Source organism: Electrona antarctica, assembly GCF_951216825.1.
Source record: "Electrona antarctica genome assembly, chromosome: 23".
Taxonomy (NCBI): Eukaryota; Metazoa; Chordata; class Actinopteri; order Myctophiformes; family Myctophidae; genus Electrona; species Electrona antarctica.
In genome coordinates, this window is record NC_136804.1 from 21,190,745 (window position 1) to 21,218,531 (window position 27,787).

Here is a 27,787-nt window from a genome sequence, read left to right on the forward strand (position 1 = left end):
TTGCAATGGGTCTGGTCCCTATTGTAAACAAGTGTAATGCTTTATGGTGTCGTCCACAGTTAACAGTTTTATTTTGAGTTGTACTGTAATTCTCCAATCTGTTAATAAATTAATATTAATCAATCAAGTCGCTTATAATAAGCCAACATGGCAACACTGCCAGCAACCAACAAGCCACGTCTTCCGGAAACACGCCTTCTCCAGATGACGTTTTCCGGGCCGTGGTGGGGGGGGAAAAGCACAAGTGAAAGTATCAATAGAATACTTCAGTGTGAAAATACTCAGTTTTTGTGTCTCAGAGATGTAGTGGAGTACAAGTACTTGAGTAAATGTAGTTACTTTTCACCACTGCTTCCGACCGGGTATCCGTTTGGGTTGCGTTCAATACAACTACGGTTAAAAACTCCACGGTGGATGCAACATTCCAAGCGGATTGATTTATTTTGTTATTTATACTGTAGTGTGTACTACAGTATAAATTCGTTGATTCTTTGACTTGTCGTCCCCGTTATCATTGTACTTAAAGAATAAAAACAAACAAAAATAAAGAAGGAAACTATAAGCTATATCTGGTCGCTCGCTGTTTCTTGAATGTTCCTCTGCCCGGGCTAGTGCACGCTGCAACCTTGTTTACAATTCACAGTTACAATTTATAGGCATTTAGCAGACGCTCTTAATCCAGAGCGATTTACAGTAAGCAAGAACAAAAAATGCTTTTGGTTTACGTCTGGATTCTGGACAAACAAATAAAAGGAGAGTGAATTCAAGCTGAAAGAAAGGTGATGATATTTATTGTGATATTTTCTTATTTGAAATGGTGCAAAGGCTGCTTCCATACAATTACAGCCGCCCATAAAGAGCATGATTAAAGTATTGACTTTGTTGTAAGTTTTCCACAACGTGCTATCTATCTCTTGTTCCGTGTATAAAAATGAACGAAGCATGATGTCAGTTATATGGTGCTTCAGTTACCAACAGCCGAAGCACCAATGTGAGCCAAGAAGAACCATCCTCCTCTTCATTGAATCTTCATCCTCTTGGTGAAGCTGTCTAAAATATGGATGGTGACCATAATTACAGCAAGAACAATGGTAAGTTTATCTCGAATCACTCTCTCAGGCACGTGCAGGGGGGCTTCTAAGTCCCCCCCCCAAAAAAAACAAAAAAAATCATTAAAACAAACAAACAAACAAAAATCAAGGAAAAGGAAATAATAATAATAAATAATATACATTTTAATTTTTTTACATGGTAATGAGAAAGCATTGCTCATATTACTGTCCAATGACATGGAACATCTTGCACCATTATTAGCATATTGATAAGACATCCATGTACCGTATTGTCTCGAATATAAGATGACTCTGATTATAAGACGACCCTCATTTTTCAAGACTCATTTGTGGAAAAAGAACATTGAATGTCAAATAGTCTAGTGTCCCTGATTATAATACGACCCCGTTTTCTTAGGATATTTAGTTAGTTATTTAATATTATTAGGGTACTACATTTCTGGTGTGAAATGGCATGACGCTGCACAAGGCACCCCCACAAAAAGACCACTTCCAAAATTGGCGAGCTATTTATGTTTGTGCACCTGTCCCCTCAGTGCTCTGCATGGCCCTGCACTCTCATATTATGTATGTATGTATGTATGTATGTATGTATGTATGTATGTATGTAGTTCATACTCATCCTTAGATTGTGATATTGTCTTTTGTGTGTGAGGAGCATAAAGTCACTTCATAGGGACGGACACATTATTACTCGAGGAGGCAGGGGTATCTGTGCATGAGAGAGAGTGTGGATGTGCGAAGAAAGTGATCATTAGCCGTGGACCTCTGAGCCACAGGGGATAGTACAGTACCTGTGGAGGTGTCAGACAGTCTGTTCTGGGTCTCATAGGCCTCCCTGATGTCTGTTGATGAGTATAAAGTGTTTCCTTCCGTTATGAAGCAAGCACCTGTTTCACTAAGACTCCTTTGATCAGTGGTTACTAGCAAAACCTTTAGCTCGAGACACAAAATAAATAATGGAAATCATTTATATACATTTTAGGAATCCAGTGTTCACTATCATGGTATTTTTCTGCTCCTAGATACTCTGCACGTGTGTAAAGAAGAGGAACAGGAGAGTCTCGGCAAGATCAAGGAGGAACCAGACGGAAGCCCTAGTCTGGTCAAGATCAAGAAGGAACCAGACGGAAGCCCTAGTCTGGTCAAGATCAAGAAGGAACCAGGCGGAAGCCCTAGTCTGGTCAAGATCAAGGAGGAACCAGACTGGAGCCCCAGTCTGGTCAAGATCAAGGAGGAACCAGATTGGAGTACCAGTCTGGTCAAGAGCAAGGAGGAACCAGACGGAAGCCCTAGTCTGGTCAAGAGCAAGGAGGAACCAGACCGGAGCCCCAGTCTCGTCAAGAGCAAGAAGGAACCAGACTGGAGCCCCAGTCTGGTCAAGATCAAGGAGGAACCAGACTCGGAACCAGAGCCTCCACGCATTCAAGAGCAAAAGCAGGAGTTACTTCAAAGACCAGAGGACCCTGACGATGATGAAGTTGAAATTGAAGTTCAACTAGAATCTGACACTGAAGACAGTGATGAGTGGGATGAGACCAGTGAAGGTCAGTCAGCTTTAAACACACTGAAATCACACGAGACACTAAATGTGGAAAGATGCAGTAAAAACGGCTATGTAAAGTGTCCAATGATCATCTTATTTTAATTCACCCGAAACATTCTTACTAGCGACACTGTGATATAAATGATCTATAAATGTTGTTTTGGCACTATAGACGTGCAGGCGGAGCTGGACTCGGTGGAGGCCGATCTTCAGGTTGTGGAGTTTGGAATCTCAGAGCTCGTGGAGAAACAGGCTGAACTGAATGCCCGCAGGAAGAGGCTTCTGCGCAGGCTGGAGAAGGCCTGTGATGCTGCCCAGCTCGCGGGGCCCGCCTCTTCAGTATCGTCATCTGGAGCCGGGCCGGCGATGAGCAAGCAAGAGATTAAACGATATGATAAGCCTTGTAATATAAAGCACTGGTTCTTCTACAACTTTTTCATGTCAAGGACACACACATTTATAGCCGGGGAGGAACTTGTAAGAAATCACCATTCGTGACTTGTTTTGGCATGTAAAAAAAAAACAATTATGTACTACTCCATAGAGGTTATTTTGTCCTACATTTTAGTATGCTATTTAGCACACCCAATAGTAACAGACATAGGGATACATTTTTAAGAGTTAATTGTATTCAATTCAAAAATATATTATTTCTATATGCAATTCGTTCGGTTAACTGTTTACACCCCTAGACTTGACTGAAGTGAATGTTCTAGCCATAGTGTGCTTTTATTTTGAACATTGTTGTTAATCTGCTTCACACTGTTGTGTAGACTTTGCTTGGTCCAAGGACCTGAAGCACCATATGAAGAATACCTTCCAGCTGTCCAACTTCCGCCCCCTCCAGCAGCGGGCCATCAACCTGACCATGCAAGGCATGGACCTGTTCCTCGTCATGCCTCCCGGACGAGGGAAGAGCCTCTGTTACCAACTCCCCGCTGTCTGCTCAAAGGGTACTGCACTTCTATGGCTCTGTTCCACTGCAACAGGCGTGCCCACCCTTTCTTGACTTGAGAGCTACATTGAAAATGACGAGCTCAACACGATCTACCCACCAAAATAAATATTATCCCATTCCCATTGCTGAAAATAGTTTAAAAATGTACCCGATGGGGCTTGCCTTTGGAATAGCGGCGCTGTCGTTACAGATTAGACAAACGCACTTGTGTAATGGGAAATGGAATTGGTACTGTAGGTTTTTTTTATGTATATAAGTTCGTAATGCTACTGACGATTGTACGCAACACTATTGAAAACAACGTTTTGCATTGTGGGTTTGAGCTGATAGGCCCTTTTTGATGTCAATCAAGCAAGTCACCTTAATTCAATCTGTCTATTAATTCTTAGATGGCAGATGCCACATACTGTATGGCTGAGATGCTGTTACTTAATAACTCTATAATAAGAGTACTGAGTGTCAGAAGAAAGAGACCTTGGTGGAGGTTGAAACGCCGGACTGCCAGACTCTGAGGAGTTTATTGCAGGCGTTCTAGGCTTGTCCCTTTCTAGCAATAAAAGTCCTTTCTGCTGTCAGCCTATATGAACCCAGATATTTAAACTTGGAAAAGAGTATAGGAGTATAGGCTATTTATTGATTGGTTGAATACTTTATTAACAGGCTTTGGGCCAAGCCCCAAGGGCCTAGGCTTTTTCCCATTGTGGTCCTCTGTATAATATCGGAATCGGTCAGAATCGGTATCGGCAGATATGACGCTGCAAATAATTGGATATCGGATATTGGACATAATTTGCGTAATCGTGCACCCCTAATTTAGAGTCCTTGACTTCGTTAATGTGTGATCCATCCATTGATGTAATACTTGGTGGGTAGGGTCCTCATTCATAAGCATGCATTCTGTTTTCTTGGAATTTAACGTGTGTGTGTGTGTGTGTGTGTGTGTGTGTGTGTGTGTGTGTGTGTGTGTGTGTGTGTGTGTGTGTGTGTGTGTGTGTGTGTGTGTGTGTGTGTGTGTGTGTGTGTGTGTGTGTGTGTGTGTGTGTGTGTGTGTGTGTGTGTGTGTGTGTGTGTGTGTGTGTGTGTCAGGTTTTACATTGGTTGTCACTCCCTTGGTGTCGCTGATGGAGGACCAGCTCATGTATCTAACGTCCATCAATGTGCCGGCCGTCACTCTCAATGCTTCTAGCAGCAAGGTAACTTTTCACAGCCATATTCCCTTATCCTTTATTTAGTCTGGACTTCTTCCTTTATTTAATCTGCCTTTTTGAATTTCATTCAATACACGTGACAAATATATAAGAATTTCCCAAAATTATACTTTTCTAGTTAAAATATTGATAGATAAAAGGTTGCTTTTACAAAGTCGTTTTCTCATATTTGACTTTAAACCGATGATGATGACATTTGATGGACATTTGAAATATTATTTAAACATAGTGTAATAATTTAACAAAGGCATTTAATTTAAAACATTTTCCCATGGACCACCTGCAGGCCTAATTATACCATGGATCGCTAGTAGTCCGTGGCACATTGGTTGAGGAACAGCGGGTTGCATAGTCATTGGACGCATGCATAGCAAGTTTTACCAAAGCACTAATCTTAGCTCATATCCCCACCCAATACAACAGTGGGTTGAATCTTAGTCAGGGTGGTGGTCTCTTGATTCACAATCAGTTGAAAACCCCTGCTTTAACACTATTGCCCGTTCTACTGCTGTGCTTGTTGTTCATTAATCTAGCACCTACAGTATGGTGTTCACCTTACCACAAACAGAGAGTGGGTGTTGCGATTATACTATGCTTTGGAAGAATGGATTCATGCTATTCACAATGAAAGACACACATTTAATGCGTAAGTAAACAAACAGATTTTACGCAATCTAGTCATCAGGTACAGACTGTAGGAGATGCAGTCCAACGGACATTAATGTGTAATTGCAGCAGCACCATACTGTAAGTGACACAGTCAGACAGCCAGATTGTTTTGCAGCCATATGTTTGTTCTTGGCTCTGGCATCCAACATCAAAGCCGCCTTGTTTACCTTTATGGTGTAATTATTATGATTCAATACACACACTCTGCTCCAGCATCGTTTTATGTCCATAACCTTTAAGATTTCCCAGCCAAGATACAAAACACATACAGTCAGTGTGGAGTTTGTCTGATGTTCTGTCTAAGAGATTTTCACTGGAAGAAAAAATTTGAATGTAGATGAAACGCTTTTGGTATCGTTCCAGGAACACGCTAAGATGGTCCTGTCTGGAATGACCGACAAAATCCCTTCTTTCAAGCTGCTGTATGTGACTCCAGAGAAGGTAGCCAAGAGCAAGAGCATGTTCATGTCTCGGCTGGAGAGCGCCTACAAAAATAACTGCCTGAGTCGCATCGCTGTGGACGAGGTGCACTGCTGCAGCCAGTGGGGCCATGACTTTAGACCTGGTACAGTATTCTTTTATTTTAGATTCCACCACAGCAGTGTTGATTTCGTCGAATAAAACGATGACAAAAATGTTCGACTACCTTCCACTGACGAAAACGAAATAAAAACTAAGCTATGATGACTAGCGACACGTAATAATAATAATAATAATAATATCTCAAACTTATATAGCGCTTTTCTGAGTACCCAAAGACGCTTTACATGGGGGGGCTTTACAGAGGTAACAACAAAATAAAAACAACTTTATTAGAAAAATGAAAAACACTAAAAGCTAAAAACATTAAAAAGAAAGACAGTGAGAAGGGTTAGCTAGGGAAGGCAATATTGAAGAGGTGGGTCTTGAGGGCGGTTTTGAATGTTTGGAGGGTGGGGGCATCTCTGAGTGCCTTAGGGAGGGCATGTAGGGCATGTGCGCTTGTAGATCTGCTATTTTCACCTATGCCAATTGGCACAATGCCAATTATAAACCGGGCATTGGGGATGCCAGCGATACAAATCTCTGCAATTTGATTATTGTGAGAGTTTTTCTTATCGCCATAAACGACAACACCAACGATTACCGTCCCATTCCCTGCTGGCCATAATATATAGAAGCGTTGATTCTCTGTTCTTGTCCAGACTATAAACTGCTGGGCATCCTGAAGAGACAGTTCCCCAACGTCCCGTTGCTGGGCCTGACGGCCACGGCCACCAGCAGCGTTCTGAAGGACTGTCAGAAGATCCTGTGTGTGCCTCAGCCGATCACCATCACCACCTCCTTCAACCGAACCAACCTCTACTATGAGGTGGGCTCCGCTGTGGCTGCAGCCGCAGTCCAATGCACACACACCACGCCTGACTGCCCCCTGCATGAGATGCACACCAAACACACTACTAACTGCTGTCTAAACTTTACAGTGGTCGCGATAATATTTGAACTGGGGACCACACAAAATCATCATTATTTGAACTGGGGGACCACACAAAATCATCATTATTTGAACTGGGGGACAACCCAAAGTAAATATGAACTGGGGATCAACTGCCCTGACAAGCACATGGAATTGTAGGTTTTGAGACATTTAGTTTGACTCGATTCCTCATTCCACAGATAAATATTGTGAAAATGTGCATACTTTTATTATTATATGACAATTTGGCCAATGTTGACCAGTTTTTGTAGTACAGTTTGTTGATTACCTTTAATGCAGTAAAGGTCTCCACACACCGGGCGCGAATCGGATGCGAATTCGGATTTTTAGCAGCGTTTCTCCATCGGTTTTCCGAAAAACGCGGCCGGTGTGCAACCACCTTAATTGTCTTAACACATTAACTGTCAACTATAAATCTTTTTTTAATGAGTTGTAAACTCAGTGGAATGTTGTTTACATCCCTAGTCCAAACCAGTCGTTCTCAAACTATTTAATTACATGGATAATGGTATTCATTATTAGGCCACGGACCCCAAAAGCTCTGCAAGCTTACAAATGTAACCAAATGCTCCCATAATCGGCTCGGTTCGGCAAAGAGATATGGTGTAGATGTGAAAAGAGTGCACCAAGTATAGAGGCAACTCGGGTCCTTTTGACTAAGAATATTAGAATATTTACATGATGCTGAACACATATCTTTGTTTCTCAGGTTCGACAAAAAGATACCAATAACGATGTGGCCATTGGTGACATCGCGTCCCTGATCATGAATCGATACAAGGATCAGTCAGGTACTGTGGCAGTGCTATGTCTTAAAGCAGCTCTGGTCAATATCGTTGGCGAGTTCTCTTCAACGCTACGCCAGGGTATATGTATTCCCTCATTGACCAGGTTTACCATGTCTACACAATATACACTTCCATCCATGTTTTACACAGTCATATAAAAATGCCTCCTAAAAGCTGTGTTTTTACTGTCTTTGTTGACGTTTTGGGACTTTTCTTCCACTGTGGCAGGCATCGTATACGTGTTCTCCGAGAAGGATGCAGAGCTGGTGTCGTCAGACCTTCAGAAGGAGGGTATCTCGGCTTGTCCATATCACGCCAACATGGACGCCCCCAAAAGGTCACAAGTTCACCGCAGATGGACCTCCAACAAGATCAAAGTACAGCACATTTGGATTTAGTTTTAACTTTTTAATACAATTCCACTTTAGTTTTAGTCATAATTTAGTAATCTGAAAAGTTTTGGTTTTAGTTTAGTTTAAACCTACAGTAGACTAAACCTACAGTTGACCAAAATGTATTTTAGTGGGCCTTGATGGGGTCGTAATGCCTGATTTTACACTTGGTTGCATGCTGAAAATATCTAATCTATGAGCTCACAACAGCAGCGCAACGTGATCTTGTAGATCTGCTATTTTCAGAGTGCAACCAAACATAAAATTACTTATCTTTTAGTTCTACTGGATCTCTTCTCCACTAGTCTCCCCCTAACATTTTATTCTAGTTTTATCTGTTGATCTAATTGTCAATGTATATAGTCTTAGTTTAGTCATCATACAGTAGCTCAGTTTTTATTTAGTTTTCATCAATGAAAAAAGGTAGTCGACGCCATAGTTTTAGGCGACAAAACACTGGATCAAAGTACTCTCTGCAACCACACAGGCATACAGTATTGGTATCTTACAGTAAATGTGTGAAATCTCTGTCTGTACTGTATGTGCATGCATACGCATGTCTGTACGTCCTATTATTCCCGTATGTCTGTGTGTGTGTCCTTCAGGTGGTGGTCGCCACGGTGGCGTTTGGCATGGGCATCGACAAGCCGGACGTTCGGTTTGTCATCCACCACACCATCAGCAAGTCCATCGAGAACTATTACCAGGAAAGTGGACGGGCAGGTAGGCACTAGGCACACATTATTGCTGAGAGTATTTTCGAGTTGCTTCTAGTGGATCTAGTGGCAATTAAAGGCAATTATGTATGCAGAATGTTCTGTGAAATATCAAAACTAGAAGTCGCAATTTTGAAAAATAGCAAAGTGTGGTTGCCGCAATCGCTTACATAGGCCCCTCCCACTAATTTTGCTAGCCAATTACAATGTCAAGTCACCCCTGTGATCATGTGTAAGTAATTCGGAGGGGATTTACCCCCCAAAAATCATGTTTTTGCAACAAACTGTTACATTTTTTGCATTTGCAGCGCCCCCTATGGATGAAAATGGAATTGCATTCAGCTCTTGGTTGATTAAACCATCCGCAACATCTGATTCAAATTCGGGGTGGATAGGACGTTTGGTTCATGATTTGTGGCATTTTTTGTAAAATAGGCCCCTCCCACTAACTTCGGAAGCCGATTACGGAAAAACAATACGCACTCCAAAATGTTGCCTGTGGTGTTTTAATCGGATAGGTCCGGAGATCATGTGTACCAATTTTTTAGAGATTCTGACAAAATCTGTAGGAGGAGGAGCAAAAAGTCTTTTGAAGAAAATTCAAATTTGTTGGAAATTCTTTCCTGATGGAAATGGGCGTGGCCTATATGGGGAGGCATGCCACGGTATGAGATTTTACAGTACGGTACGGTGCCGGTATTGATAACCTATACCTCGGTATTCCACGGTATTTATATTAAAATAAAAATAAAAAAGATTGCCCCCCCACCTATGTCTAGTGACTACCCCCACCTCCTTATAAGCCCTTCTTTGTTCCCCAACCTGTAGGCCTACATATCTTATTTTTTTATTTTTACCTTTTATGATAATTTGAATTGTGTTATTTGTCATGTGACTTGTCATGATTATGAATTGATTACCCAGGACCGAATGGAAACAAGACTGCAAGAACTTTTTTCAGTTATCCCTTTGGACATGTGTTTGACTGTACCCTATACTGATTACATTTCTGCCAATAAAGTATTCAATCAATGAATCAATAGCTATTCCCCACTGTATTTCACTGTACTATGGCTCCCCCTAATGGCCGTTTTGTACCCTGCACGCTGGAGCAGAGGTAGTGCAATCTGCATGCTCACAACTGTGTGCCTCTCCGTGTTGACAGTTCACACTTTTAGTTTAGTACATGTGGAAATATGGAATATACAATTGGATCTGGGTGTCTTTTAGCAACACTAACTCAAAGGTAGGAAGCAACTTTTCAATCTACTGCAGCTGTGTGGTGAAAATAAATGTTTTGCCTTAGTCTGCGAGTGGAGTTGCACTGCATGCGCCGCCCACCGACGCTGTATTAAAATACCGTAAGCTCGAAAATCTCACGGTATCAACACCGTGGCTGTTCCTGTCACGGTATTACCGAAATTCGGTAAACCGCGGCATGAAAAGAAAATTTGATTTTATGACTTACGGTTCAAGAGTTATAGGGAAAAAAGTAAAGTGGGCTGTTATAGCGCCACCATGAGGCCGACTGATGTAATTCCTTTTCAATTAATTTTCATAAATATTATGAACCTCCCCCCAAGTCTTGTAAATATGGCGCTTACGGTCTCCGAGGGAAGAAATACTTGGAGCCTTAATTAGTCTTCGATCTTCCCATTATAAGTCTATGGAGAACTAATTAATTAATATCAATTAAACTGTACAACGGATCTCTTAGCAAAATCCCGATTCCCGATGAAGCCGGTCGATTTGACATATGGCTCGAGTGTGTGCGGCAAAAATTGTGGAAGGAGTAGTGCGGCAAAGTATAGCTCATTTACAATAATCCCCCCCCCCCCCCCCCCCCCCGGGTGTCCAGGCAGAGACGATTGTCCAGCTGACTGCATCGTGTACTTTGGTTTTGCCGACATCTTCAGAATCAGCACCATGGTGGTGATGGAGAAGGTGGGGCAGAAGAAACTGCTCCAGATGGTCGACTACTGCCAGAATCTCGACAGGTAGCGTACACGCACACATAGTATGTTATGTATAACCATTGCTCTAAAAATCCATGTGAAAATAACGCTTTCCCTCAAGGGGACCAGAAAAAACCTGATGATGAAGGCCAATTTGTTCCTGTGTTTTATACTAAACACTTTTAGGAGCAATGCTGTTGTGCAGACTTTTATTCTTTTGAACTGTCACCCTTGTGTCCATTGCCAGCAACCAACTGGATGTGCTCAACCCCACTGTTTTGACCCAGAAAAATGTCTGTATAATACGTTTGCTTGGTTTTACTTTGACAATTTTAATTTTGTGTCCATGCGGATAGTAATGCACGCACGCACGCACGCACGCACGTGTGTGAGGGTCTGGGTCTCTCTTGACTTGTGTTAAAGGTGTCGGCGGTCCCTCATGGCGGTTCACTTCAAAGAGGGGTGGAACAACGAGGGCTGCAGTGACATGTGTGATGCCTGCCGTCATGGTGTGTGTGTGTCAGTCGGTGTTGAGTGTTGACACGTTTATTTTGTCAACTAAAACTATGACAAACAATGTTTGTCGATGACCTGTTTTTCACTCACAAAAACAATATAAGCTATGATGACTAAAACTAAGGCTTCGTCCACATTTATATGGGTATTTTTTGTTACGGAACTTCATTAACTCAGCCGGCGCCATTTGCGCCTTTTAACGCCCATTTTCGTCTTGCTTACAAAAAGTATGTTTTGGGTGGAGCGGATTTTTACTTCCTGACTCGCAGTTTCCGGCTTTCAAACTAAAGGTGTACTCCATTTAAAATGAATGGATGCACTCTGAGCCACCCACCACCCAGCGCTGTTGCCGGGAAATGAGTGAAACTGAATGAAACTCTCCTATAGACAGCAATGTGTGTCCCTAATGTGTACGTACGTGTCCACGACGTTTCTGTCCGTCTGTCCAGGCACGGAAATAGCGTTTGTTTACCACCAAGTGTCACTGTTGCATAGCCTAACACACACACACACACACACACACACACACGGCCAGGAAGGAGAGCTTGTATTGTTGTATTTTATTAAAAGTAAATGAAAAAAGTAATTGAAAAAACACGGCAAAAACATTATGAGGGCAGTATGTATGAGTCACTAGAACCAAGGACGGGTGTTGAATGAATCTATCATGGTTAAAATGGAGTTTGACATTACAATGGGTTTGTATAGGAAGGGGGCGTGTCTGCTAAAATCAATATATCTAAATACTGAATCAAGCAACACATTCCCTCCCGTTACACTAGGCTGGATCGTGAGGCCAGTGCCAGTCAAATGCGCAAAATACCAAAATAGAAGAAGAGGTCCTGGGCAACCTAGAAACATTAAAGAGGAATGTGCACAGAGGTGCGGCCAGGGCTCCTGCGGGGGGTTTGCACATGTGCAGTGTAAACAGGAACTGCGATGATGGAGTGTTCCAGCAGAGGTGCTAGAGGTGCATGAGAGTTGCTGACCCTGAACTGAAATAATAAAAAGGATATCAAAAAATAGTACCATATTGTCTCATTTTGAGCAGAAAAAGGAGTAATAAACGCAAGTGCACGTCGGATCCGTATGTAGGCTGTCTAAAAGTAAAAGCAAAAAACCAAAAACAAGCTGTCCACCCTTTCCTGTGTGTTAGGCTGCGCAACATTGACACTTGGTGGTCAACAAACACTATTTCCATGCTTGGACAGACAGACACATACACGGACACATAAACATAGGGACACACATTGCTGTCTATAGGAGTGGCTAGCACCACTCAAAAAAATTTTTTTTTTAAAATATTAAATTAAAGAAAGACAAGGTTCCTCATCTTGGCAAAGGCGGGTTGAGAAGAGAAGAACGAGGTCCCGCATTCTTGGCATACTTTGTGTTAAGAACTGTCGGGGGGGTGCTCCCGAAAGCCTGAGTAGACGATAAAATCACCCACATTCTTTTGAAAGTGAAAATATCCCTTTAATTTTATTGAATGGACCGTGTAAATGTCCCTGCACTGCAGACTGCATCACGGTGGACATCACGCAGCATGCACGGCAAGTGGTGCAGATCTTGGAGGCTGCAGCGTCCATGGATGAGAAGCTGACTCCTCTGAAGATGTTGGATGCCTGGACGGGGAGAGGCCCCATCAAGCTGAGGAAGATGATCCAGACCACGTCCATGTCCCGGCTGGAGGCCCAGGCCGTCATTGTGCGACTACAACTGCTGGGTTACCTCAGGTACGACTGATCAACACGGCTGTGTACGACGTAGGGCGCTGTCACGATTACACATTTAAGTTGGCGATTAATTGTCTTGCAAATAATTGCGATTAACGATTTCATTGTGTTTTTTGGCGTTGAACATTGGACAACATTTGAATAAAAAGAGTATTTCCGATTGCCTTTAAGGCCTCGTAATTCAATGCAAATGGCATATATGACAAATAACTTAAATATACTTAGAAAGTACTGACAAAAAAAGCAGAAATAGCTGATCTACAAGCTTACAACACGTCACAATGTGATGCGATCTGCTATTTCTACTTTTTTTAAGCTCAGTGGAACGGCACATTAAACTAAGAATCGATTTTATTTTACTGTACTGTACATCTGCAGTAGTTGGAGGTGGTGCTGTAGTAGCCTGGAAACCAGACAAATCGGCCACAGGAAAATAAATCCCTGGGGAGATTGGTCTGGCACTCAGTTTGAATTACATTTCGCTCACCCCAGAGTTGTGGGTGACCAATCAAAGCCCACTATTCAAAGACTTTTTTACTGTGATGTTGGAATCTGTTTGTAACCGCCCCCTTGGAAATAAATCTTCCACACCGAAGTTCCAGACTAATATCTAAGTACCCAGGGGGCAAACCACCCTTTTTTTAGGAAACCTGCATTTGTCATAACATACAAAGTTGTCCACCAGAAATAATATCTATGACCCCATAGGATCACAACCTATATGGACAACTCGGTCAATTTTGTTGCGAAAGTCCAATATGGCCGCCCCCAATATTAGCCCCTATTAGTTATAATGGGGGGTGAATAGGGCAAAATTTTAAACTGAGAGATATTTCCACAAAACTTCTCAGGTTGATCAATGATATGAATACGAAAAAAATGTGTATTGCAAGTTTCCATGAAATCCAATATGGCCGCCACAATATGGCCGCCACATTATTAGCACCAAAAAAATAGGTTTTGGCTCTAACTTCTGAACCAGATGAGCTAGAAATGCAAACTTGGTGTCTATTTCATGGTTTCTGACCATGAGAGACTCAATGGAATACCTATTTTCATTATTGGGTGTGTCTGGACCCTTATTGTGCATATTTACAAGATGGTGGCTACCCGAAATAGTGCTTTACCATGATTTCTACCATGATTGTTGACTGTTTTGGCAAACGCAAGCAATATTAATCCATTGGCTAAGATTCATGGCACAGAAGGAACATATTTTCTTGAGCTTGCATATTGTCAAAATGGCTGCAAACATGAAAAAGAAAAGAGACATTACATTTCCTGTCAGATCCTATTACCCAGGGGGGCAAACCACTCCTTTTTTGGATACCTGCATTTGCCATAACATCAAAGGTTGTCCACCAGAAATATCTATGACCCAATAGAATCACAACCTATATGTACACACCGGTCAATTTCTTTGCTGGAAATCCAATATGGCCACCACAATATTAGCCCCCATTAGCCTATAATGCGGGTGAATAGGGCAACATTTTTAACTGAGGGATATTTCCACAAAACTTCACAGGTTGATCAATGATATGAATACCATATTTTTTTGTTTTGGAAGTTTCCATGATATCCAATATGGCCACCACAATACTAGCACCCAGAAAATAGGTTTGGCTCTAAATTCTGAACCAGATGAGCTAGAAATACAAACTCATGGTTTCTAACCACGAAAGATATTATTGTTCTGGGGTGTTTCTTTGCAGAAAGACATCCCTCTGGCTGTATTTTGGTTTTGTTCTAATGTTTGTTGGCATTTCCTCTGTTTATGTTGACAATCATCCCTGGCAGGGACGTGCATCGCCAAGCCGGACATCCCTTCCTTCACTGATTCTGGATGGTCTCTCAGTGACGGGAATGCAGTCCCCTGTCCATCTACAGAGCCAGCCTGGCCTATGTCAATGAACAAGACAATATCATATAGCGTATCAAAGGCTGCCAGAAAATCTGTTCATGTGCCAGGGACTGGAGACAAGATGCAGCAGGAGCTTCACTCCATTCCTGACTGGGAATGTCTCGGATGCATGCATCATTCTGTGTGCTCTTTATGGGCCCAAAACCACTGGCTCAACTCCAGTCCGCTCCTCTGACAAGTGTCCTGCTCACTGACAAGAGTGACATCCTAGCACACTGGGAAGAGCACTTCAGAGAGTCCTCAATTTCCGAAGAGGATATTGCCACGATACCCCAGCTGCCAATCAAAGCTGATCTGGCTGACCCCCCCCCCACCAGTGCAGAGACAGTGAAAGCACTTCTGGAAAGGCACCAGGAGGTGATGGGTTGCCCGCAGACATCTACAAGAATGGAGGCATGGCACCTGTACCAGGTAATCTGGAAGAGGGGGAAGTCCCTCAAGACTTCAAGGACGCATCCATAGTGCATGTTTACAAGAGGAAAGGGGACAGGGCATAATGTGATAATCATCATGGTATAGCCCTCCTGAGTCCTGAACATCACAGGAAAGATCTTAGCAAGAATCATCCTCAACCGGCTAATCAGCCATGCTGAGAATGTTGTCCCTGGATCCCAATGTGGTTTCCACGGAGGCAGAGGTACCTGTAACATGATCTTTTCCATTTGCCAGCTGCAAGAAAAGTGCAGAGAGCAGCATAGGCCAGGCTGGCTCTAGATGGACAGGGGACCATCACTGAGAGACCATCCATACTCAGTGAAGGGATGTCCGGCTTGGCGATGCACATCCCTGCCAGGGATGATTGTCAACATAAACAGAGGAAATGCCAACAAACTGTAGAACAAAACCAAAATACAGCCAGAGGGATGTCTTTCTGCAAAGAAACACCCCAGAACAATAATACTTAATAGAGGGAAATTATGGCTAAAATATTTATATATCTCTCGTGGTTAGAAACCATGAGTTTGTATTTATAGCTCATCTGGTTCAGAATTTAGAGCCAAACCTATTTCTGGGTGCTAGTATTGTGGTGGCCATATTGGATATCATGGAAACTTCCAATACAAACCATTATGGTATTCATATCATTGATCAACCTGTGAAGTTTCGTGGAAATATCCCTCAGTTAAAAATGTTGCTGTTAAATGTTGCCCTATTCACCCGCATTATAGGCTAATGGGGGCTAATATTGTGGTGGCCATATTGGATTTCCAGCAAAGAAATTGACCGGTGTGTCCACATAGGTTGTGATTCTATTGGGTCATAGATATTTCTGGTGGACAACCTTTGATGTTATGGCAAATGCAGGTATCCAAAAAAGGAGTGGTTTGCCCCCCTGGGTAATAGGATCTGACAGGAAATGTAATGTCTTTTCTTTTTCATGTTTGCAGCCATTTTGACAATATGCAAGCTCAAGAAAATATATTCTGTGCCATGAATCTTAGCCAATGGATTAATATTGCTTGTGTTTGCCAAAACAGTCAACAATCATGGTAGAAATCATGGTAAAGCACTATTTCGGGTAGCCACCATCTTGTAAATATGCACAATAAGGGTCCAGACACACCCAATAATAGAAATAGGTATTCCATTGAGTCTCTCATGGTCAGAAACCATGAAATAGACACCAAGTTTGCATTTCTAGCTCATCTGGTTCAGAAGTTAGAGCCAAAACCTATTTTCTTGGTGCTAATATTGTGGCGGCCATATTGTGGCGGCCATATTGGATTTCATGGAAACTTGCAATACAAAAAATGTTCGTATTCATATCATAGATCAACCTGAGACATTTCGTGGAAATATCTCTCAGTTTAAAATGTTGCCCTATTCACCCTCCATTATAACTAATGGGGGCTAATATTGGGGGCGGCCATATTGGACTTTCGCAACCAAATTGACCGAGTTGTCCATATAGGTTGTGATCCTATGGGGTCATAGATATTATTTCTGGTGGACAACTTTGTATGTTATGACAAATGCAGGTCAACCCCCTTTGCCCCCTGGGTAAAGCAGTGATTAGTCTGGCTATGCCAGGCTAGTTCTGTAGTCTGAAGTAAATTCCCAGTTTCAAAGAACTAGTATAGCTTTTTAATACCGGTTGTGTTTCTGACGGTGTCTCAGTGAGGATTTCAGCTTCACCCCATACACCACCTACGTCTACCTGAAGGAGGGATGCAGAGTCCCCCTGCTCAAGAGCCAGAGTCACACCGTGCACATGACAACAAGGAAACCGGCGGCTGAATCTGCCACGGTCAGTCTCTCTCACGCACGCACGCACACACACACGCACGCACGCATGCACGCAGTAATACAAAAATACACCCATGTGAACTACGCAGTTCAGGCTGTGTGTGTGTGTTTGACCCGAATGCGACCCCAATCATCTGCAGGGGTCAATGGGTCGTACACATACTCTAAACAGACATAGAGACAGACACACATAGCCCTTTATTGGAGCGGTGTACACCGCTCAAAAAACTAAACACTATGATAATATGCAACTATGGGTTACATGATATATCGGTCATCATATTGATATTGGCCAATAATTACTCAAAAATGCATTATATAATTTTCGGTATGGACAGAACAGCTGGCCTAATGCATTTATTTTTAGATATCTGCACAGTGCCCACATAAAAGGTGTAGGGCGAACTCTACTGGTGGAAGTGAGTACTGTCCTCATAGTGACACTTCCAAATTAGGCCACCTTTACACGAGAACAGTCGCCAGAGAAAACGGCAAAGTCCTGTTACACAAACACACACACTTTATGAAAACGCTATAATGTGCATGCCAAGTCGCTAGATGGGCTGCCAGAAGAAGAACCCGGTACAAGAAGAAGAACCGGGTAGCTCCCACGTCATTCAAAACCCTGATAGGGTTGCGTATAGACCTGCAACCCTATCGGGACTTTGAATGACGCGTAGCTCCCCCCTTCCAGACCGGCGCCGTCTCTGCCTGCTTTCTTTTTATTTATAGAGAGATGACCTCCGCACACCCGGTAGGCAATTTGGAGCAGGTGCGATGGTGACGAGGCATACAACGTAGGAGAAAGAAGAGACACCTGCACAGAGCATTTATTTGTTATAGGAGCAACGTTTCGGTCTTGCGACCAAGCCTGAGGAAAGTCGCAAGACAGAAACGTTGCTCCTTTAACAAATAAATGCTCTGAACCTAACGAGTGGCGGTGTGCAGGTGTCCCTTCTTTCTCCAACAATATATTTATTGACATTTTTCAATTTTATAAAACATTACAGAGCTATAGCTTTTTGTTAATAACTGCCTGCTTTCTAACCGCATCGACTATGATAGGCTGGCAGGCAGCCCAGCTGCCCAGAGGCAGATGCAGATATCACGCCATGGGATGATATGATATTGTATACATACATTACATAAACGCTGCTGCCGCCTATCACTAAGGCTTTTTGTTTACATCATGGTTTTACATTCATCATCGCTAGAGTATACGTTTGTGTTTGTAGGATGAGCGGCGCTTTGTAGGTGAGGAGGGGGAGGCTTGCTCATTCTAGGAACTCCAAATATCACCTACGGCATCAAATCATCAATGTAATAAACATCTGCGTTGTGAGCCCACGTGAGCCATGATGTCACAAGCAGGGCCGGACTGGAGCCCCAGATCAGGCCGGGAATCATATACACCAGCCAGGCCACGCAAAATTTTTGAGTTAATTAGAGCCAATTAAGCAAATTAAGCCAATTAAGCCAATTAACCAATTAGCCAATTGAGCTATATTAATTAATTAACTCAAAAAAATTGTTTTGAGTTAATTAATGAATTAATTTCCATTTTACCGTCCTGTGGATGTATTTTTGGCCAGACCTACCAACTATTACTAAATTAGTAATAGTCTCATTACCATGGAAAAACAATGGGAAAAATGTGTTAATTACTTTCTCTATTGGTCAGTGATATACTGTAGTATTCTCTATTTCCAAACTTTGTGTAATAATGATCAAATGAAACAGACAAGGCTGGTCAAAATCCACAAACTTATTATATTTGAAACAATACAAAATAAAGTGCAACGCTGTGTATTATTGCACACTGCGTGCAATAATGCCACTGCCTGTTCCTCTGAGCTAGCACTGGGCTCTCCTGCTGAAGCTCCAGCACTGGTATTAAATCCACCTTTGCAAATTCAGTAGGAAATATGGCCAAATATTTTAAAACGTACTCTAATTTACAACAGAGCGCGCATGCGCGCACACACACACACACACACACACACACACACACACACACACACACACACACACACACACACACACACACACACACACACACACTGACACACAAAGACAGGCATATAAAACTGGCTGCAACCCTTACAGCACCACCACACTGACAAACTATTTAAAGTTGAAAAAATCACACCCTTGTGAAGTGAGGGGCGCTAATATATGAAACTGTTGACACATGACGTAAATGTTCCCTTTATTGTCAATGCGTTTATAAAACAAACATTGAACTAAAGACAAACATTAATGTAATCATGACCAGCACTTGAATGGAAGGAATTATTATAATTGCTTCCAATGTATTATACATACAGTAGAGAGTAGTCTGAGTGCATGCATGCATATAGCAGCCTCTATGTATTGTAGTATCTTAACCGATTGCCAAGTGTCATTAAAATAGCAGCAGCACAAATTATATATTTTATTAAGCTATATCCAGGCCTCTATATCCAGGCCTCTAATGGTAATGAGATCCCTATAATCCACAAATCCAAGGCTGGAAATAATATACAGTAAGTAGTAGTAGTAGCTTACTACTTAGGCCTACTAGCTTTTATGTTGACATAGTAGTAGGACTCAGTCAGACAACAACAACAACCACTGTAAGTCTGTACCACTAGTACCAGGTCCAGAGCACTGCAGAAAATAAATCTACAATGTGGAATAAAGCTGCTTCTTCTTTTTTTACAACAACCAGAGTGCTATTGTGCAAAAGTAATGTTATTGTTGCTGTTGCTAAGTCTGAGGGTACAGTGGACTGAGTAGGTAGGCCTACACCATGGAACAAAACAAAGTGTTCTATCATTGATCAATAATAATAATATATCAATCAATAATTTATATATCTGGCATCTCATGCTCCCAAATCCACTATCCACTTAATCCAGTATGTTGAAGAACCACCAAGAAACAGTTACCACCACCAGGCAGCAGTGTGTATATTGTGTTTACATTTCTTTAATCTTACTTGTTGATGTGGAATCTGGAAATCATAATTCTATCCATAATGTGTGCTACTGTGCTCATAGCATATGGTGATCTGTTTAGTTGGTCAGACTAGCTGGCTGGCTTAATTGGGGTCTGTCTTTGATATTCAAGGACCACCTGGGGACAGGGGTTGTTTTTACTGTGCCTTTTGTTTGAGTCCTGAGATCCTGGTTCACACCTAGGGCCATCAAATGCTAAACATGGGTTCAAAGTGGCCACTCAACAAATGGCTGATCAATGCGTAAGCTGGGGTTGACTTCAGGGGAACAGTGAACACGCCTCTATTCTCACCTCTGTGGAAACTGTACTTAATGTCATGCAATTGAATGTAACCAGTTCAGTCAGTTGGCCAGTCACTACCTGGTGGCTGGTCAAGGCCAGCCAGGCCTATGCTATGCTATGCTGTGTTGTCGAAATAAACATCAAGGAACATCTTACTCTGTCTGCTGCCGTCTCACAATTATCTCCGCTCTCCCGTTTTGGTTAAGTTTGTATGGTCTCGTGTCTGTCCAAAATACACGACAGATGGTGCGCGATCCCGACCTTCATGGTGTTTACGCCAGTTAGGGGAAGAACCAGTTGGCTTTTTTATTCAGTCTAATCAGCGAGTTTTTGTGAACGACGACGGCGGGTTCCAGCGGAACGAGGACGAGGATGTCGACGGACCACCGCGATGAGGAGTGTTGCGCAGCGGCGGCGTGCGTCACTGTCCAGCCAGTGCACGGGGTGGACAGAGGAGCGGTCGACGAGGAGCGATGCAGCACGGCACGGGGACGCCAGCGGAGGTCCACGACGGGGAGAGGCGACCACTCGACGCTTGGCGCGGCGGTTTCCACTTTCGGGAATTCGTTTCGGAATGGACAGGGGGACAGTGTCAAACAGCGGCCGTGTGGTATGCGGTGTGCTGATCACACGTTGCACGCACGACACGTGCCGAGGAGGGACACATCTCCGTGGCGGCGGTGGCTTGGCTTTCCATGGCCGACTGACGACGCAAGCTGAGGGCCTTCACGGGCCTACGGGGTCTGTGATGAAGATGTTGCTTTTCTCTCGTTTTCCCATCTCTGTTGTTTCAGAGCTGGGTGGGGGGGAGATGATGATGAGATGATTATGAGAGCTTTCAGCGAGAACAGCGGTGAACATTTTCTCAACTTGATCTGCAGCTGAAGCGAACTTTGAGGTAACGGAATGCAGAATACAGAAGAATTTCCTTTGTTCATACGGAGGGGAGATGCACTTTCCTTCTCTCTGTTTTCAAAATTGTGCGTCGTGTTTGTTTCAACATGAAAAAATAGGCCTCATGTTGGTATGTTTTGTCGTATAATTAGGTAAGTTGGTTCATAAGTAGCCTAATTGTGAATCAAATAGGTGTTTTCCTAGAGACGTGAAGAGAGTATTAATTAGTTAAATATTGCTTAAACTCTGGCCTGTTAATGTATTTGTTTATGGTCAGGATAGGTCTGGAGACTTATTTTGATTTTGGTCCTGTGAAACTCCAAAGAGAGAGTTTCATGTGATTTGGTGTGTATGTTCTATATACCTTAGTGGAGCAGAGTTTTATTTAAAGCATTATAAACGTATAGATATGTTATGGCACGTCCTAAATTTCCTGAAAGCGGCAATGTCTTGTTTAAACGTCAGCTAATTGTAACTTACTAATCATTTTCCATTATCCATTGTTTAAGATTACTTGTCAGGATAGTGCAATTGGCAGTCGTTTGGTGCCGACAGTGTTAAAGTCAGGATAGTGATTCAATTACAGGGTAATTAATTGGTAGTCGTGTAGTACCGACAGTGTTTAAAGAGGGTTTAATTTTACTCTGTGGTTCTCTAGGGCTTAAAATGCGATTTTCTTTGTTTGTGCGCAGACGTACAAACTGAGATATTGGTCTTTGCTTTTGTCGAAGTTGACGAGGTGACGGCAGTTTTCATGTTCATTGTTCTGTAACATTTTTAGCCATAAGAGTTTGAAATAACGCGAAGAGAATTCTCCACTGATCCAAAATTGTATTAACTACTGTAATGTATTCATTTATGACGAGTTGTGTAATCTTGAATGTCTGTGTTTGAAAACCATGTTGGGGAAATCGGTTATTCTGGTATCTTGAGTGTATTGTTAAGCTGAGGATCAAGGGGGGTGGTAACTGGTAAGAATTATGGTTCCATATTTTTTTATATGACATATATGTCATAAGGGGGGTTATGTGGAATCTGGAAATCATAATTCTATCCATAATGTGTGCTACTGTGCTCATAGCATATGGTGATCTGTTTAGTTGGTCAGACTAGCTGGCTGGCTTAATTGGGGTCTGTCTTTGATATTCAAGGACCACCTGGGGACAGGGGTTGTTTTTACTGTGCCTTTTGTTTGAGTCCTGAGATCCTGGTTCACACCTAGGGCCATCAAATGCTAAACATGGGTTCAAAGTGGCCACTCAACAAATGGCTGATCAATGCGTAAGCTGGGGTTGACTTCAGGGGAACAGTGAACACGCCTCTATTCTCACCTCTGTGGAAACTGTACTTAATGTCATGCAATTGAATGTAACCAGTTCAGTCAGTCGGGCCAGTCACTACCTGGTGGCTGGTCAAGGCCATCCAGGCCTATGCTATGCTATGCTATGCTGTGTACTTCGAAATAAACATCAAGGAACATCTTACTCTGTCTGCTGCCGTCTCACAATTATCTCAATGCTCTCCCAGTGTTTTGGTTAAGTTTGTGTGGTCTCGTGTCATAAGATACGACATTGACGGTACTTCTTCAGACGACAACTGGCTGGGGGGGGGGGAAGCCTGCCGAATATTTCGGTTATTTTGTGACATTTTTCCCCTTTCTTCTCAAGGACCCTTTTTTTTTTGTTCCTCTCACGTTCAGCGCCACCTTTCCGCTTTCTCTTGTTTGGATCCATGATGTCGATAATTATATTTGTTGATTTCTCCTCCACTCCTCTCTCTCCCCCCACACACAGACTGAGACCACGCTGTAATGTTGTTGTGTGGGTCCGGTTCACAGTGAATGGGCGGGCGGGCCAGAAGCCAAACCAACCAATCACGTCTGAAAGAAGAATTGATTGGCTCTCATTTTGACCAATCCTCAGCACTGCAGCAGAAATAGCACGTTGCTTTAGCACCCTGGCCAAGACCATAGAGTATATATATAATAGAGACTGAACTGGCGCGAAGCTCCGCCCCCCCAGCTATTCATGTCAGTGGAAGTTGCTCAGTGGCGTTTTGAAGCACCCGGAAGACTGCCGGAAGTCCCTCCCAGGACCTCAACTTTGAGGTCCTGAGTGACGTAGGGAAACCGAGCGCTCAACGTTAAAGCCCAGCTGCACGGGGTTTCCCGGTCATGAATCCACGGGTCCGCCTGTAGTCTCTCCTCCTACCACTAGGACCCAGAGCTTCAACGTTGGAAAGCCTGCCTGCCCCCTTGGCCAAGACCTACGCTGAAAAGACTATCAGCGGAAGTGGCGGAAGTGTTGCGTGTAAGATAACTACGTCACGCGGTGCGGCTGTGTTTACTAGTCCCCACCCAATGATCATTTCAGCGGGAATACATTTTCGGGAACACAACGCTGCGATTGGTCAAAAACGTTAACTTCCGGGGGGGGGGTTACACGGCGGAAGTCCTGCCTTAGATAGCTTATTTGTCCTAGGTTGTGACCAGGCTCTTCTTTTTCGCAGTTAAGTGAGCCTGGGACCGAGGCTATTGCTTTAGTAGCGACAGGCAGGGGGTGTGTCCCAGCATCCCAGCCAGGCCAGCGACAGACTCAACTCTCTCTCTCTCTGTCTGTGTCACTGTGTGAATTGAAAATGGACCGTGGCTTCTGGCCTGGCTGGTCTAGGAGAGATTATTTTTTGGAACCTTTTGTAGCATATAATTATATATATATATATATATATATTTTTTGCAGCCAGGCAGGCAGGCCAGTAGGAGGCGCAGGCCATCGGGTAATGTCCCGGTTCTCCCGTTGGCCAATCCGGGCCTGGCGGATTCACCGTTTTGCACGTTTACATGGAGACAAGAGGAAACGGCGTTTTCAAAGATTTCCACTCTGGGAGGTGTTTTCACTTTGTTGCGTTTTCACCCCCGAAAACGCCGCTCTCGACTAGGACCCCAGCAAACGATAATTTATTTTGCCGTTTTCTATGAACACTGTTCTCGTGTAAAAGTGGTGTTGTTAAACTATTCTTCGTTGCTATCGGGCAGAAACCTTTATATTTATTTTTGTTTATTTTAAAATGATGCCCTATTTTGACAGACTACTTGAATACTTGACTCATAGCAGCTTGTAGATTTCCTTTTTTTCTCTACTTAAATTAAAATGAATGTGGTCAAGTGTGGGTTTTATCAAATAATTACCAATGAAAAGTATTACAAAAATGTGTGACTAAATAATAACTACATTGGATCCATTTGTTATTTTTACCAAGTAACCATTTTACCATCCCCAGGAAAAAAACAAAATACTTGTTGTTAATCACATACAGGTGAAAGCCTCAGGTGCAAGTGACCAGAAAAAAGCCAAAGAGCGAAAGAGAGCAGTTGAGAATTCTGGAGCGTCCACTGTTGCCAAGAAGGTCAAGTAGGGGAGGCCCCACCCTCCCCTACTCGGAAGACAAGATTTTAAAAAGTACAGTCAGTCGCCCAATTCTCTTGTTTTGTCCTACAGCTATTGGCATGGTGTCCGGGGCTTTGTGTACTGATGTTTAACCACATGAACCCTAGCAAACATTCTGTGAAAATAGCAGTTCTACAAGTTCGTAGATCGGCTATTTTCGACAAAGATGGTGGTTAAACTTGCATTAGGCAGGCCATTTAAGATGATTGTTTGGGGCTGGATGCTCAGCTATATTGACGATACTTGTTATTTTACCATTAAGAAAACGAGTAATTCTCTAACGATGCATGGTGTCATTCGTACCACCGCTCCTAAACTGTTGCTCACGTTCCCATGTCCCATCATGCCTTCCTCTCTGTGTATGGGTCCTGACTCTGCACACGGCACACGCATCTTTCATCAGAGATCATGCGTGCGTCCACTAACACTGCATCACATGATGACTCACTGGGTGTATAGACGAATCCACGGAGGGGTTCCCTGGGCATGGCCTTAGCTGCGGTGTACCATTAAGCATAACTTAAGACCGCAGCACTGATTAGCTACACATGGCCTACAGGGCACCCCTCCATGGATTCTTCTATAGATAGCTTTATATTCTGATCGTACTCGTTGCTATACAGTAGAGTTCAGTAACGGTCGTCTCCCTGTCTCTCAAGCTCTTTAGTAAAGAGAAAATGCCTTTTCTGGTCTGGATACCAATTGTATCCAATCAGGAGAGAGACCTCACACAGGATATAAGATAGACAATTGAAAATTGGAAGTGACAACACAACACTAAATGAACAGAAAATTATTTGAACTGGAACACCACTTGATTGTGGAACACAATCAATTTTAAGATGCTAAATGGGTACTCTTGACCAGATTGGCTAAAATTGGCAAACACCTGACATTTTAATTTCTGATTATTAAAGAGCTGGGGAGACTTCTGTTACTGAACAAACACTATATAACAATGATTATTATCACAATATAGTGCTTTAACCTTTTAACAAAACAACAATAATAATAATCACTTACCCTACCTTTTACCCAAGAGATGATATAACTATCTCCTGTCATAATTTAATCTTAACCATGGCATCACTATTTTGGGTTAAAAAAGAAATTGGGATAGTGGTAAACATCCATCCATCCAGCTTTTCCGTAGTCAGGTCGTAGGGGCAACAGCTCCACCAGAGAGCTCCAGACTTCCCTCTCCAGAGAAACATTAGTGACTTCCTCCTGGGGGATCCTGAGACGTTCCAAGGCCAGTGAATCGATGTGTTTCTTCCAACTGCGCCTTGGTCTGCACCGGGGTCTCCTCCCCCAGTGGGACGTGCCCGAGAGGCATCCTAACCAGATGTCCGAACCACCTAAGCTGGCTCCTTTCCAGGCGAAGAAGCAGCGACTCTACTCCGAGTCTCTCTCGCGTGACTGAACTTCTCACCCTATCTCTAGGGAGATGCCAGCCACACATCGAAGAAAACTCATTTCGGCAGCTTGTATTCACAACCTTATTCTTATCATAATTTAACCTTAGCCATGGCATCCCTATTTTGGGTTAAAAAAATGGGATAGTGCCACTGGTAAACAAAGTAATAAATAGCAACTTCTCTATATGCAATGCATGCAAATGGCTGTGTGAGTAATGTTTGAATGAACCACCTTTCCTGCTGTTGACCACTGACTTTGGTTTTTAATTGTCCCAGGAGGAAACATCTGTCGAGGCCAATGAGAAAGAGGTAAGCATGACCTTTGACCCTGTTACGGTGGGCAGCAGCCCGCCACCATCCAAACTAATGAAGGAACAGAGGAACTTGGCCAAGAAAAAGGACTCTAAACCAATTTGTCAATTAGCGAAGCGCACAGAGAGACGGACAGACGTGGATGAGGAAAGCAGAAGCCACAGTAATGTGGAACACATGGACATTGAGGTTAACGTCACAGTGAATGTAGATGGCAGCATGGGGGAAAAAATGCCACCGCCGCCAGTCAAAGCCAACTCCAAAAGAAAATCCACGGCCGCGGACATTCCTTCTCCACCCTGGTTGTCGCAGTTACCTGCGCCGACCAGCAGATGTCGCCCGCATTGGTCAGCCAGTGTTGATGTCATTGACTAAAACTATGACGAAAAATGATCGTCTACTACCTTTTTTCACTGACAAACTAAATAAAAACTAAGCTACGATGACTAAGACTAAATATACCGACAATTTCGTCAACAAATAAAAACTAGACTAAAATGTCCGGGTGACAGACAGACAAGTCATTGTGTGCTTGGTTGCAGGCTCAAAATAGCTGATAGCTCACAATGCGTCACAGCACGACGCGTTGTGAGCTAATAAAGGTATTACGAGTTGACGCCATCAAGGTCTGCAAAAAAGCATTTTTGTCGACAGAAAACAACTAGATTAAGTCGACTAAAATCATATGATATTTAGTCAACTAAAACTACCAATGTGTTTGTAAAGGCAGAATTTGTGACAGCTGCTGAAAGTTGGGGGAACCATTAACAACCCATAGGCCTATGCAGGCAAAATTAGGGGTCAAACTAGGGTTTGTTCATTATTCAGAATCCATTGCAAACATGTTTTTTGCACAAAAACACTTGAGCTAAAAGCGGCAAAAGCCACTTTTCCAAATGTAATGACCTCATCAAGTTTGTGTTTGTTTTAATTGTTGTCTGAAGACGTTCATTTAGTTGTGTGTGTATGTTGCAGTATTGTCAGCTGACTGTGTGTGTGTGTGTGTGTGTGTGTGTGTGTTCTTTTTTTTGTGACGGTCGATAGTCCCTCTTATGACCAGCTGTGTGTGTGTTTGTAGCACAGAATGCTGACTTGATTGGCTGATGTACATATGATGATGTATGCTGATAAGATTAAAAATATATATTTTTTAATATCTTTTTACAAACGTTTCTGAGCCCAGGTTTGTGGCAAAAAAGTATAGTAAAGTTACAGTATGTTTTCCCCAAA

The 27,787-nt window shown here is 42.9% G+C and overlaps 1 protein-coding gene across 2 annotated transcripts; it reads left to right on the forward strand.

Moving 5' to 3' along the window:
- The first annotated feature begins 654 nt into the window (after positions 1-654).
- On the forward strand, positions 655-27,581 carry LOC306916409 (ATP-dependent DNA helicase Q1-like). Of its 2 annotated transcripts, XM_079494249.1 has the most exons (17): positions 655-779; positions 969-1,091; positions 2,099-2,620; positions 2,792-3,022; positions 3,393-3,572; positions 4,664-4,770; positions 5,818-6,019; positions 6,639-6,805; positions 7,641-7,722; positions 7,948-8,096; positions 8,717-8,834; positions 10,686-10,824; positions 11,206-11,297; positions 12,818-13,034; positions 17,077-17,206; positions 24,697-24,839; positions 26,522-27,581. In XM_079494249.1, exons 2-16 carry the CDS (start codon positions 1,058-1,060, stop codon positions 24,793-24,795), a joined length of 2,469 nt encoding a protein of 822 aa, XP_079350375.1. In that variant the 5' UTR covers positions 655-779; positions 969-1,057; the 3' UTR covers positions 24,796-24,839; positions 26,522-27,581. The 2 variants fall into 2 exon arrangements, with proteins under 2 accessions (XP_079350375.1, XP_079350376.1); XM_079494250.1 differs by lacking the exon at positions 2,792-3,022.
- Positions 27,582-27,787: the final 206 nt, after the last annotated feature.